The sequence below is a fragment of the Nymphalis io genome, chromosome 29, assembly GCF_905147045.1.
Source record: "Nymphalis io chromosome 29, ilAglIoxx1.1, whole genome shotgun sequence".
Lineage (NCBI taxonomy): Eukaryota > Metazoa > Arthropoda > Insecta > Lepidoptera > Nymphalidae > Nymphalis > Nymphalis io.
In genome coordinates, this window is record NC_065916.1 from 4,615,584 (window position 1) to 4,631,819 (window position 16,236).

Genomic DNA, 16,236 nt, shown 5'->3' on the forward strand with positions numbered 1-16,236 from the left:
CGCTACATTCGTGTTCTCAGTTTGTATTTGTAATTCATCTTGTACTCGACGGTAAGGGAAAACATCGTAAGGAACCCTGCATGTCCTCTGGCACCGAGCTCCCAATTAAGCTCGAGGGGAGAGGAAACCTTTATCCGGCAATGGGATATTTACATATTGTTACCCACGTACCAGGAAACTAGGCCGACGCAAGAGATACCAAAACATTATGTATTTAATAAGAGTAACACTGACCTGATTGATATCCAGCAGCAGAGGCGTGTGGTGCGCGTGCGCGTGCGGGAGGTGCCCCGGGTGCGCGGGGTGCGCGGGGTGCGCGGGGTGCGCAGGGTGCGCGGGGTGCGCGGGGTGAGGGTGAGCCTGGTGCGTCGGGTGCCCCGGGTGCTGGTCCAGCAGGCGCTCGTGCCACACTCCCGCGCCGTTGCCGCTCAAGTAGCGGACGCGACGACTGGAATTGTAAGAACTTGATAAGTCGACAACAGTTCGACCTCCGCGATTATGAAGTATAACATCACCACACTCGTAAGACGCAGCCCGTTGTAACCTTTAGCTGTTGTTAAATCATCTAGCGACGGTCGTGGTGACATACACGTTTCCGAACCACGTGATGATTAGTGATCGTGTTTGAACCAATGGACGACATTCACTCGTTTTATTTTTAATGCACAATTAGCAGACAGTCAGACAACGTGATGACCACATTCGTCAGACAAAAATGTTGTGTTACGTTACGTCATTTGGGCCTCTAACTACACTGGCCGACTTTGACTTTTGGCGTTAAAATCACTCACGAACAGAATGTCACAAAGCCTTACCACAAATACTAATGTAGAGAGATTTTGTCGCTCCTTAAATTGTGGAGTATACGATGACTCAATGTGTTCATGTTAAAATAATAAGAAAGTTTGTTCCTTTCTTAATTATGCTTTCACGTTTCAACCGCTTAAGAAATCATCTTGAAGTTAAAAAAGAAAAAAAATGTGTAAAAAAATAAATATCCAGGAGGTGCTTTCATCCATAAATTCATTAATTGTATTAACCTTTAGCGCACAAGCGTTCTTTTACCCGTCACCGTAACAGCCTGTGAATGTCCCACTGCTGGGCTAAAGGCCTCCTCTCCTCTTTTTGAGGAGAAGGTTTGGAGCTTATTCCACCACGCTGCTCCAATGCGGGTTGGTAGAATTCACATGTGGCAGAATTTCAGTGAAATTAGACACATGCAGGTTTCCTCACGATGTTTTCCTTCACCGTAAAGCACGAGATAAATTATAATCACAAATTAAGCACATGAAAATTCAGTGGTGCTTGCCCGGGTTTGAACCCACGATCATCGATTAAGATTCACGCGTTCTTACCACAGGGCCATCTCGGCCCTTTTTTTCTTTTACAATTTTTTGAAATTTTATCTTGTTGTAGAACCGTAGACGTACAGTGTGTAGGTTACTGAGGATCTTGTAGTCGTTAGTATTTGTCAATTTAGCTACAGGCTCATATATCAGTACGGGTCTGCGCTGTCTGCCTGATCGTGAACTCCAACAACGGCGAGTACCCTCGCTACAGTAACTCTGCTGCGTTTCCGTCACAGTCAGGCGACCGTACGAAAGCGAAAGACCGGCTCGCCCGCGCGTGTTACGTCCTCAAGATTCGTTCATGAATATTCAACGCGAACGATTAAAATGAAAACCAAAAAGATATTGCAACAACTTTTATATTCACAATTATGAATTATAATAAAAATTATTACAAACAAAACTAGCTTTTTCCAACTTGCAATGTTTGTTTGTTTGTTCAGTCAAATCTTGCAATCTTACTTAGATCTATCTCCTCTTATTCTAAAAAGTTGAAATGTTATTCAACGAGAGACTCGTAGACCATCCCTTGAATGAGTAACATTCGATTTGACATTAAAAAATTATAAATATTTGCATTTTTTTTTTTTATAGAATAAGAAGGTGGACGAGCATATGGGCCACCTGATGGTAAGTGGTCACCAAATGCCCTTAGACATTGGCATTGTAAGAAATGTCAACCATCGCTTATAGCCAATGCGCCACCAACCTTGGGAACTAAGATTTTATGTCCCTTGTGCCTGTAATTACACTGGCTCACTCACCCTTCAAACCGTAACACAACAATATCAAGTATTGCTGTTTTGCGGTAGAATATCTGATGAGTGGGTGGTACCTACCCAGACGGGCTTGCACAAAGCCCTACCACCAGTATAATATTATAACTATCACTAGACGCTATATATTAGAAATCAAAGTCCTCCCGCCGTCTCTGTCTGTTTGTCTGTCTGAAAGCGATAAATTTAAAAACTAAGAATTTAACGAACCAACGTACGGAGTGGTTCATGATTTAGGTTTAGGTGTATAATTCATGAGAGGTTTCGCGTAAACTGGCTGAAACGTGAACACAGAGTTACATGTATCACCCGTGCGAAGCCGTAACGAGTAGCTCGTGATCAATGAATAAATGAAGGTTATCTAATATATTCGTTAGAGTACTCACGGGGGCTGGTAGTGGTGTCTGGGCGTCCGCCTCTCGACGGGCGGCGCCGCCACCGACACGTTGCTCTCGCCTGCAATGGTCAGACCGAGATCATCATTGACACACGGAAACACAAACTATATATATATCAATGGATTACGTTGTTTGTATATCAGCTTATGAATAGACTTCGATGATGTTAGACCGATGTCGCTGAAGCACACCAACGTATGTATCATTCAATCAATCGGCATTACAATTGGTGTACACAACAGGCAGGACGTCTGCCGCAGTGGACGCGTTGGTCCAGGAAACGGAACAGGAAGTTAATATTAAGATTACATATTTATTGGCAATATATTACGCTGTTATTTTTAACTTGTATGTGTGTAATATGTATGCACGTTTATACAAAGACGCGTAGAGTTCGTAGTCGCTAATTTCCATGAGACATAAATCAAATTGTACATATGTACATATATTATATTCGACAATGTTTTTCATTGAGACAACGAGGAAATGCTAACATTATTGCCAGTTGGTTGTTTTAAATTCAATGTAATTCTATATCGATTCTAAAGTATATGAGACTACTTGAATAAAGAATATTGAAATTCCATTTCGCATGAGCTTGCCTGACAAGCAGCCTTGGGCTGACATTGTGGGCTACGCTCCACATCTGCCCTAACAGACGAGGCCCACTGGTCATTTGCTACTGTTATTAAAATATTCGTCAGCACGCGTCGAAATGTTAATTCGATATTAAAATTCAACGACCGTATAACTATTGCTGGTGTATAATATTCTGATTACAATAATGGCCTGCTTACAATGGACGGAGGGAATATTATTACAATGTGCTTTAAATATCAAGAATACCCCTTGGCTATGAAAAATGTGCATTTCATAGAAAAAACTCGCTAATTGTTTGCAATTTTTACCATGTATTTAAAAACTTTTTAAGTAACTGTTGAAACAATTGTGTGAAGTTTAATATTTGAGGTCAAAATAAATTCTCGAAGACTTTAAGAACGAGCTCTAAAAGATTTCCTAAACAGAAGAAAGCCTTTGTCAGGAGCTGTGGGTTTTAAACGAGATATTACATTACATTGACTACAAAATCTCCTCAGGATTTTGGATTAGGATGATGAAACGTGCACATACCAGAGGATAAATGCCTAGAGATCCTCCTCCTCTTCCTCGTGGGGCTGTCACCGGGCTTGCTGGAGAGCTCCCCGTCCGAGGAGCCGGCGCCGCTCACCACTGACTCTACGATGGGGGCGGTGCCTTCTAGAGGATTAGTGTCCTGTAATAAATTACAAAAACAACACTGTAAAATAATGCGTAGATAATTGTTGAAACTTTTTCTATTAAATAATAAATACACCAATTTTATTCGTTCATTTCCACACCATAAACTAATAACTTAAAAATACAGAAAAGTGAAATTTTGCTAATTTCGAATGTCGCAAAGCAATATCAATATATTATATACAACAGGAACAAAATAAATAAATAGTTTACCATCACTGGTGGTAGAGCTCGATGCAAATCTTCCTCGATGGTACCACCTCCTAATCAGTTATTCTGTTGCCAAACAGCAATACTCTACATTGCGGTGGTGAAGAGTGACATGTATCCTTATATGTTATGGTTCGGTCCACGTTAAAGGCTATGTATGAGTAATGAATAGTTAACACTTCTTACAGAGCCGATGTTCCCAGCTACCATTGCTTGGTACAATTGTCCGTCTGTACTCACATTAATACTCATACGAATATATATAAAAAAGTTTTCTATAAGCTTATTGAAATAAAACGCCATCTATGTGTATCAAAAACAATTGTTGACCCAATATAACACCATGTGGAACGCCCGTTTTTTTTTTAATTAAACTATTACAATTTTAAATAAACATAATTATATTCTAAGCGTATATAACAAACGCACGATGCTATATCATATCTATTGCACAACGTTCTATTATTAACGGTGGTGTTGCATACATTAGCACACATTTCACTCTAAACTAAACAGATAATTAATTCAGTTTCATGTAATGTTATACAATAACGTTATATATACGTTACGATACAATGTACACGTACGAGCTCTCGTCTCTAATACTGATTTTTTTTTTTAAATTTTATCGCCATTATTCGCCAGCGTGACGCTCATTTGTGAAAAATTTTCAAACTATCATTTAAACGTGCATAATGCCTTTTATAATTATACATATGAAATATTTCAATTATTAGTTAACAGCGGTAGTATAACATTAAAATAAAAACACATTTTTAACTTGAAAAGAGGCAATAATTTTTAAATCACAAAACAGATTTTATTTTATTTATTTGTATAGATGGCATTACGCAAGAAAAAATATTAAATAAATATAAAAATCGCAATACATTGACTACCACTCATCTCGATGTTGAGGATGATACTTCAGATGATGATGATTCAGGCTTGTGAATGAGAAGTTTGTTAGTGTCGGATAGTGCTCATAAACAGATTCACACGCCGCACCAGAATGGATACAACAAAATCCAGAGTTGAGCGGAGCATTGTCTGTCAGTTTTTATTGAATCATATATTGCATTCGATAATGCTTTCGAACATTACATGCTTTTTTATATTTGTAGTATTATTTTTTTTTGTTTGTGTTTGTGTGCAATAAACATTTAAAAAAAGAAGTGAAATATAAAACTTTTCGTCGAACGAACCATATGGTGGTGATGTGTCGCGTGATGGAGGTGAGGCGACTCGGCGGAGGGTCCCGCGCCGGCGCCCGGGCTCACGCGCATCTCTGTGGAACGAATAAATATTTCGTGAAAGCAAATTCGAGTTCAAAAATTATGCCACATCTCATAAACTTAAGTGAGTAATTCTTTTATGTGCATATATGTTTTTCGCATCTCGGAAACGGGTCTAACGATTTGGCTCGAAGTTTGTATTTAGACAATGTTTTGCTTTTTATGTGTAAGTTAAATATATAGCTGCTTTTCCTGAAAAAAAACCTGCAATTTTTGCGATCCCTTGGCTACTAGTTGTATAAAAATACTAAGATAGTTGGCTATGAATTCCATAAGATAGAAAGAGTAACCATTGAATTCCTTGGCAACTCTCCTCGCTAGAATCTACAGTCAGACCGGTGGTAGCTTTACATTTAATTGTATCCTGTAACATGACGATACAAAGCTGACTCGAATAAATAATATTTTGGGAAAAGTGGAATAGAATTAGACGGTCATTATATATCACAATATCGCGTACCCGGTGTATATAAACCACTTATTTAAAGAGCCAATTTACTTTTGTTTGATCAAAGAATCATAGTTACCATATACAAGTAAATGTAAAGCGATCACCAGTTGCGAAAAAACGACAAGTAACCCAACAATCTCTCATTCACAATGCGTTCAATATACATATATATTTAAATTTTTTATATCCTCCATTTTAAAAATAACTTTTAAACTTAAATAAAAAACCGACTTTAACAGTTCAAGTCTATCTATTTACATATCGACAACGACTCCAAAAATAACTGATAAGGTATCGGAAGTATTAAATATTATTTAATTTAAATGTACACACAGGCAATATTATGCTATGTTGATATTTTCGTTTAAAAATATCAAAGTGTAAGATAACGTTTCTCAAATAAATCAAGTTCAGACATTCGGCCGTGATTCAAAAACCTAAAAAGAACTCGTTCGTATCGCGCGGCATCCATGGTGTGGGAGCAACTTTCCCCTTTTGCGTAACGCTTCGTATGCTAAAGTGGACTGGTTTCGCATTTTGCTTACTATTTCTCATTTTTATATTTCAAACTAATAATGACATGATGCCCAAAACCCAAACGTATTAAAAATGCATTTACAAATAAGAAATTATTCTGTACAAGATTACAAAAATGGTAAAAGAGCTTGGAATTAGTATTTGATTTTCATACAGGATATATTTATAAATGTAATTTGGATACAATTGATGAAAAATTGTAACCGATTGTCTCTTCTTCTATTTAAAGGTCTCTCTTTCGTTTGGGTTGTGTAAAAGAAATGGCTAATTAGCCATCGGACCGGCATTTGTACTACACATTTTTTACTACTAGGCAATTTTCTGTATGTATATATTAATGTTATACAATAATGTACAAACAAATATTTTATTTCCATTAATTTATAATACTTGTGGTACAACGACGTACTTGCGGTTCTTTAATATAATCGTACGGATTCTTGAAGTATTGATATGGCTTTGTAGACAATAATTACTGGGAGGCCGAGTGCTGGGATCGCCGTGGTTAAAACGTGTGAATTTTCACCGAAGATTTTGGGTTCAAACCCGAGCGCTACTGAATATTCATTAGTTTAATTTGTGTTTACAGTTCATCTCGAGCTACTGCTAGGAAACCTGCTATGTCAGAAGAAAATCTGCGACACGTGTAACCCGTATTGGAGCAGCGCACCACGCTCCAAGCCTTACAAACAAGCGAAAAAACCCCTTCACGTAGACGAACTGGTAATTTCTTTTTCACATTATGTTTTCGAAACCTATTTTTTTTTTAAATTAATAATTTAAATATTACATGCAATATCGTTTATGCACAGATTATATCAACGACACGAAGCGTCGCATGTCGAGCGTTCGGCGCGAGAGCGTTAACGACTAATTTATACTGAAAAAACGTACATCTGTCATATGGTTATAGATAATAGAACGTTGCGTGGTCTATGGTAACTTTCTTACATTTAGCGAACTAGAAATTCACACAACAAACGTGGCAGTCTTTGTGTGTGCGTAAATCAAAACATAACAAAAACAATCGCGTTAAGAAATAAATTACTTATTACGACGTTTTCAAAGATTGCTGCCAAAAGAGTAAAAAATTGACAATCACTGTACTGTGTCGCTCGGGATGATGATAGGATTCAGTCAATTAGCGATATCCCATACATCCTCATCTCTTCAGACATTTAAAATGTATGGTGAAAGAAACTCACATGCTTTTACATGAGCCCTGAAAACATTACACTCCTTTTCCAGTCGTGTAAAAGGCGGGTTGTGATTTCGCAGTGTGACCTTAGCCGTTAAAGCGCCTCGGAATCGTCATTTTCATTACGAGATTAATTATCATATAGCTACTACCTACCAGTTCTTCATGTGGGGATGTACTTCGTGTCTCGTTAGTCCAGTTGCTACTTTATAAGGCTCCAGATACCGAAGTACCGGGTTGACAATCAGGCTATGAAAAAAACTCAATGGTGCTTGCTCGGACGTACTCCGAATCTTCGATTAAGATTCACGTGTTGGAGATACTGTACCACTTCCGTTGGTTGATAATATAATCGATTAGAATCTGTGACCGAGTTTCACTCAGCACTAATTAGTGGTTATATTTTTTTTTTTTGTGAAAAAACAAAAATGAGCATTTTTTCAGGCAAGACACCTAAAATATATACGTTTCAAAATTTGAGCCAAATCGTAGAGCCATTTCCGATATACACGAAATAAATTTATATACATAAGAGAATTTCATATTATAAAATAAGATAAAACAGTGTTATTCGCTAGTCATAAAAAGGTTTTTCTTCTCAATTACTACCATCGAGTACCGAGTTAGTTCTTCTAGAATGACTAGACGGCGACGATACGATTGATTGACAGTGAGTACCTGCTCGGCGGCGCTCGGAGGGGCCGGCGGTGCGACGCTCGGCGCGACGCGAGCCGCCCGCTCCTCCGCCTGATAACCACAATTATAGACACATTTATTATACTTTATTATAGGTTCTAGAGATCAATTAGATAAAAAATATTCTATTTACAAAGCCCAAACCCATTATTATCATTTTTTTGCAGACAGCGCAGCGGAACCACGCAACCCTTATTGGCTTTGCTTACTTATGCTGATAGTGACTGCTGGTGATATTGACTGATATGCTTAACAGGAAAACCTCCCTAAGTGCACTCTTTTTTCATAGATATTTTAATGAAAACCCTACAGACCAGGCAAGAGGCCTTGTTTACAAAATTCTATATATTTATTGCGCTCAACCTCGGGGTCCACTCTTACGACATAACGGCTTGAGATGAACTACTCTACTCTGACGGAAACCAAAGGACACGAATGAATGAACGACGAATTTTTTAAACAACACATGCACGTGATAGCTCAGCGGGGCTCGCCCTCAAATTCGGGCGTTAAAGAAATTTGTCTTAGGCAACAAATAAATTGCGACGTAAATTTTTTCATTTAATAAACTATATTAGGAAATAAAATATTTCCACTTCCATCGATTTAATTGTATATAGTCGACTATATTATTTAATTTGAGGAAAATATGAACTACCGAGTTTCTCGGCGGTACTTCTCGGTGTAATTGCATAAGCAAGAACCGACCTGAATAGAGTAAGTTTAGATATTGATATTGTGGTCTATGTACACTGCACTGCGCTAACACAGTTCCAACTTGGCCTATTATGCTTCCGAACTTATAACAATTTATTTTCTAAAGAATATTTTAAATACAATAATCTTTACTAATATTATAAATGCTAAACTGTCTGTTAAGCTTTCAAGGCTAAACCATTAAACTGATTTAGATGAAATGTGATACGCAGCAAACTTTAACCCCTAGGCTACTTTTACCAAACATCTGCCCCCCCCCCCCCCAACTAAAACTATTGATCTATATTTAATAGCAATCCCAATAATTTAAAAGTACACAAAAGATTCGTGGACCTGGCATTTCCCACATACTTATGATGCACCATAGCGATGTCACAGACACGCCCGGCGCGCTGATAACGGCCTATTTCTGTCCGTGCGTGCGGTAACATTGTATCGACGTGTTTTAGTTTATCTCAACTCTCGCCCCACTCAGAGTCACTGAGTTATCGTGTTGGCGACTTTAAATTAAATGTAGTCGAAGAATACGTATCCTATAATAGCGTATCCTTGCAAAAATTAAAAACAAAAATGTTTATAATATTTTGTAAGCTAAGGTCTTCATTGTTATCGTAGGTTAGACGCTTATTTGTACTTTGTCAACTTTTAAGCGCATAACGTGTCGGCATTGAGAAAAATTAAATCATTCGTATTTCCCAAAACAAATTCTAACGGTTTTTTTTTGTTTGATTTGCATCATGTTTTCTGGACCAATAAATATAAATTAAATAAATAATATACATGCGAAAGCGAGTTTGTTTGTTTGTTACGCTTTCACATCTTAACTACTACACCGTTGGTTGCCTAAAAGAGAGCGCTATATAGCGATAAGGTCGCCAAAATTGTATGCTACTTTTATTTAGGCTGTATCCATTTTTTGTACTTTTTTTCTGTTTGTGGTTTACAATAAAGTATACAGTAAAGTACTCAACCGATCATTATAAAATTATATTATAAAAACATAGGGCACCTAACACATGCAACAAAGTTCCGGGTGGTACTCACCACCGGGTGGTATTATATAAGCCAAGATAGTCCAGACTTTGACTTTGATTAAGGAGTGTGAATCAAAACACTACACAGCACATACAGAAATAACCAAAAAAGAACAATTTAAATTAGATGTAACACGTTTTAAGGCAAAAGAAGCCAGCGCAGTATAGCCGAGTCGAAAAAAAGCACGGGTTTTCAATGGTTTTTAGCAGATCCCTTATATTTGTGTTTGTAATCCATCTCGTGCTCGTCGTCGAAGGGACACATCGTGAGGTAACCTGCAGCGTGGTGAAATAAGCTCAAAACCGTTTAAATTAATTAATTTTGCATTTATCTAAACGATTATTGGTCGGCGGCTGATGACGCGATAGGCATCCAATGAGCAATGAACTGGAGGTTAGTATTGCCGTGTTCCGGTTCAAATGATAAGTGAGCCAGGGTAAATACAGGCCTGAGGTCACATCATCTTAGACCCCAAGGGTGAATTGGTTTATATTTTTACACGTTCATTTTCTATGAGCGAAGCAGCGTGCGATTCAGTTCGTGACGAACATCCTTCAACATCTTTATCATCATCACCGTACATAATGCCACAGTCCAGATTTTTTGACTTTCCGTTTTGGCACAAACCTAACACGCCCTAACTAATATTAAAATGTTTTCACATTTAGGCTTAAATGTTTGTTACGCTTTACCGGCTTAACTTCTCAACCGACCATCATGAAATTGCATATACGTTATTAGGGGTACAGGCACCTTCCCCACTTCCTATATGCTAAAAGAGTTACTAACCGACGCTCAATCGTCTCTGCTCGTGGTGATGGTGGGGATGGCGCTTAGCGGGCGCGGGCGGCGGCGACTGCGCCACGCACGCCTCCTTCGGGCTGCCAGCGCTGCTGCCATCGCTGTAACAAACGACACACTCGTTATAAAGATATACCAGCTGTCAGGAGATTAATCGATACGATCCTCATACAAATACTTTATTACATACCAATTAACTCAGACATATAAAAGGCGGTCTTGTCGATACCACAGCGCTCTCTTCCAAGCGCACTTAAGGAAAATGAAAGAAACAAAAAGCAGAGTATACATAACATAAATAAACATTTAGTAACAATCTATCCCACTGCTGGGCTAAGGCCTCTTTTCCCTTTTTGAGTAGAAGGTTTGGAGCTTACTCCACGCTTCTCCAATGCGGGTTGGTGGAATACACATGTGGTAGAATTTTACTGAAATTAGACACATGCAGGTTTCCTCACGATGTTTACCTTCACCGTTAAGCACGAGATGAATTATAATCACAAACTAAGCACATGTAAATACGGTTGTGCTTGCCCGGGTTTGAACCCACGATCATCGGTTTATTTTGTTTTGTAATTTTAATATAATTACAGTTAGTTTTTTGTTTTCTTATATTCATTAGGTTAATGTATTATATACATTTTTCCATTCATTTATTGTAACAATATGTCTGATATGTTTGTTTGTCTGAATAAATGTTTTCTTATTCTTATATATCGATATGTTATATGTTGACGAACACCATCGAGAACCATCGAGTGGCCCAATGTACATCTGCCTTCTTAACCTTTGACATGAGACCTTCATAACACTGCTTCCCTAAGGTCACATAAAAACAATATTTTTTCGAATCAACATCTGCCAATCGCATATTATATGGATATATATTAATCCTTACTGATATTACAAATGCGAAAGTGAGTTCGTTTGTTTGTTACGCTTAACTACTCAACTAATGATGAAATTTCGCATATATGCGTTGTCAAAAAAACAAAGGGTTTTCATGAACCGACCGGGACTTGAAGTACAGTACAAGCCACTAGATCGTCACAGCAGATTGATCATTTATTTATTTGTAATAGCACACTTACAACGTACATATAAAGCATTAAAAAAATTAATTTATAAAAGAGTAATAGTTTATCTAATATGCATGTCAATCACAAGTGTACATAGCACTTCCAGATTCAATCTAATCAAATTCAAATTAAAAGTAACAAAAAGTCATCAGTAATTTTTAAAAATCTCAAAATTAAATAATAAATAATGTCATTGTTATATCGTATAATATATAAAAAATCAATCGGCGAAATCATAATTAAAATTAAAGTATTAAAATTTTGATGTATTGAATATTTGTTTACATGATACTGGTGGTAGAGCTTTTTTCAAGCTCGTCTGGGTAGGTGGGTGGTACCTAGTACTCATCAGATATTCTACCGCAAAACAGCAATACTTGATTGAGTATTGTTGTGTTCCGGTTTGAAGGGTGAGTCAGCCAGTGTAATTACAGGCACAAGGGACATAAAATCTTAGTTCCCAAGGTTGGTGGCGCATTGGCTATGTAAGCGATGGTTACCATTTCTTACAATGCCAATGTCTAAGGGCGTTTGGTGATCACTTACCATCAGGTGGCCCATATGCTCGTCCGCCTTCCTATTCTATAATAAAAAAATAAAAAAACATGTACTTAAGATTCAAACCAACGACGTCAATTAGACGTAGTTTAAAAGTCAAGTTGCGAGATTTATTTATGTACAAACTTTTTAACTCTTATACAAATGAACCTAATTATACTAAGCGCCTAAAAACGTACAATTATTCACAAGAGATCCTATTAAAATCGATGCATCGCACTAAAATTAGCACATACCGACATAAACTTTACACGATCTATACTGTGTATACCAAGGGGGTCGAGGTCGCTCCAACTCGACCGGAGCCTGCAAGAAGTTGCCATTACCGATAAACAGAGAGAAACAATCCATTACGTGGCAATGCAGATGTTCAAGCTGCAGCCTCCCGAGCGCTGCCAAAGACATGCCTCTTGACAACGTGCCAGCTCGTCATTCACGAAAATTAGCCGCTACGATTGTAAGTCTAATTTACACTATGGTGCATAATGTAACGCTGTAGGTAATTATTTATAAGAATATTGTAAAGGAGATTATTAAACAATTAGCTAGTCGTTTCGCACGGGTAGATAAGAGGAATGTATTTTGAATAGGATTTGCGTAACATCCGTTCTTAGTGAGCGTCTACGTCGGAGAAGAAGTAACTGTGACAAATTACAAGTCAATCGGGCGGACAGTTTAGGAGATCTCGTGATGAGTGATATTTCGCTTCTGCATATGTATATGTCGGCGACTGCGATAGATCAGTGGCACGCTCGTCATCGGTAGGAGCTTCTGGTACAGGGTTCATTGCGTAGGTCTCAGGCAATTAACCACAAAGATACAGTATGATAATTCTTTTGAATAGGATTTGCGTAACATCCGTTCTTAGTGAGCGTCTACGTCGGAGAAGGAGTAACTGTGACAAATTACAAGTCAATCGGGCGGACAGTTTAGGAGATCTCGTAATGAGTGATATTTCGCTTCTACATATGTATATGTCGGCGACTGCGATAGATCAGTGGCACGCTCGTCATCGGTAGGAGCTTCTGGTACAGGGTTCATTGCGTAGGTCTCAGGCAATTAACCACAAAGATACAGTATGATAATTCTTTTGAATAGGATTTGCGTAACATCCGTTCTTAGTGAGCGTCTACGTCGGAGAAGGAGTAACTGTGACAAATTACAAGTCAATCGGGCGGACAGTTTAGGAGATCTCGTAATGAGTGATATTTCGCTTCTACATATGTATATGTCGGCGACTGCGATAGATCAGTGGCACGCTCGTCATCGGTAGGAGCTTCTGGTACAGGGTTCATTGCGTAGGTCTCAGGCAATTAACCACAAAGATACAGTATGATAATTCTTTTGAATAGGATTTGCGTAACATCCGTTCTTAGTGAGCGTCTACGTCGGAGAAGGAGTAACTGTGACAAATTACAAGTCAATCGGGCGGACAGTTTAGGAGATCTCGTAATGAGTGATATTTCGCTTCTACATATGTATATGTCGGCGACTGCGATAGATCAGTGGCACGCTCGTCATCGGTAGGAGCTTCTGGTACAGGGTTCATTGCGTAGGTCTCAGGCAATTAACCACAAAGATACAGTATGATAATTATTGTATTTTATGTAGGTTATCAGCAAATTACAATGTAGGTATATTATAACTATGAGAGTTGCGTGAACCAACGGTCCCGTTTGGAAGGTCCGAACTGTATCGCTCTCTGTAATTAATTGAGCTTCCGACTCACCGCTCTAAAAAAATTAAAATGTAACAGTTGCTCTAACGATTCCGATCACGTGACTCGTTACGTCACGGCGTTCACACCCCACCGTTACAACAAAATCTACTGAGTTACTAAATATTCGTAATCGACGACATATATATATAGATTAGTGATAACATTGATAGCACACCTTGGGAATATCACGATCACCTCCCGGTTACTTCATTTTTACCCGAGGGATCAAATCGAACATGTGACTTTCACACCGTTCGTCGCTTGTATATTGATTAGAGCTTGTTGCGTTTAAAACAAAACAAAAAAACTTCTTCACGAAGACATCCATAGTAGAAAAAAATATTAAGGAAATATTCTCGCGACTAATACAGAAGTCTCAGGGTAACCAGAAACCTAACAAGTCACCTCCACTGTAGCCACACAGGGCTGCCACCTGACCTCATTCGCCTTAATTTGTCCTAATTTATAGTACCGAGGACCACTGAGTGTCATGGTGGATCTATATCTGATTTAAGGACTGTGGGAGGCTCTGTAAGTCCGTCGGGGTAAGCTACCGCCCATTCATCATTCTATTATATTCTACCACGAAACACCAATATTTTGTTATATTCCAGTTGGAATTGTGAGTGAGCCAGTAAAGAACATATATTAGTTCCAATGTTTTATTATTTATAAGGTGGTAAAATTGGCAAGTGTGACAGAATCTATCTTTTCTCATTCAGGGGTTTACGAGAGTAAGAATCTCACATAACCCATTCCACCAACCCAGGACTCAAGTATCTTTCAAGGATTTCCCCTACGTGAGAAAGAAACGTTGGCCTACTTGACCTTGCCTTCCAAATGTTTAAAGTTATAACATAATAACAGCCATTGTACGTTCTAAAGTTTGGTCTCACTCTGTTGGGTGTATAATTGTATACTCTACAAGGTTCAGAAATCTCAAGTCCGCTCGTCCACATCCGAAGTATAATATTTCATAAGTTCACAAAGAGCGGCCCCCTCGTATAGTCTAAAGACAAAGGCGCAGAGACTCGGTCGGTGGTGACGTCACGCGTTGCGTCACCACCGAAGGCTTTCGGCGAGCCGAACCATGCGGTTGGGAAAGGTTGCCGTCGTTACTCTATGGCGGTTGGCATTCGACCAAGTAAACTTAACGTATTGAATATTATCCTAGTAATAAGTTAGTGAACGTTGAATCGGGGTCGAACTCTGAATAAGAAAAAGGCAAAGTATTACGACGATGTTTCCAAACAGTAGTGTAACTGCTTTTTTAAATTTATTAATTATTGTATTAAACAAGTGTACTTAATAGCAAATGATTACCACCATTTACACTATGAGAAGTATCAACCACTTCTTGCACCGTCAATGCGTCAATCTTGGTATCTACGATGCCCGTGTAATTTCACTGGCTCACTCACCATAGCGATATTTCGATTGGCAGCGTAATTAATGAGTAAGTAGGTGGTAACCACCCAAACGGGCCTGCACAAAACCTTACGACTGGTAATATGGTGGCAAAAAACCTGTATTTCACCATCAAGCTTAAACAAAGTATACTAACAATCGAGATCAAGGCCACGATAGCTTTAATACAAAACCACCCAGCGTAGCCATTCCTAAACTATTATATAAGGGCCATTTGATATTTTGAAATAAAACCCTAACAAGATAAGATACACTTATATCCAATAGTATCTGATGATATTTGCGTTTCATTTTGTTATTTGACAACAACAAATATATTTCGTAATAAAAAATAACGAGGTATAACGAACATTAGGTGCCCTCGAAACCGAGAGGGAATCGCTGGTCTACTTTATAAAGCTCAAAGCTCGTGACAGATCCATGTCGATTTTCTCATAGTCTCTCAGATTTCACTTTAAGACAAACTTATACTTATACAAACTTCAGAGCAGACGAGGTGTATCGGTGCTAGTTTAACTGACTACCGATTCACCGCAAAAACACAAAACCATATGCACTCGTGATGTACTACTACACCACCTTCTGAAACAATGAGATCATAAACATCAAATTGCACAATCTTCGTCGACTGAATAGCTAAGTAAGAACGGACGTGCCGTTCTGACATTGACCAGAGTTGATACTGCTACGTATGGATTGTTTTTATTTCA

At 38.4% G+C, this 16,236-nt stretch overlaps 1 protein-coding gene across 1 annotated transcript in view; it reads right to left on the reverse strand.

Moving 5' to 3' along the window:
• The window catches only part of LOC126779709 (uncharacterized), a 70,256-nt gene that overhangs the window by 13,291 nt on the left and 40,729 nt on the right, over positions 1-16,236 (reverse strand). Inside the window, 6 exon segments of the mRNA XM_050503870.1 lie at positions 235-448; positions 2,512-2,581; positions 3,655-3,796; positions 5,217-5,299; positions 8,171-8,239; positions 10,730-10,842. Coding sequence (XP_050359827.1) covers positions 235-448; positions 2,512-2,581; positions 3,655-3,796; positions 5,217-5,299; positions 8,171-8,239; positions 10,730-10,842 — 691 coding nt within the window.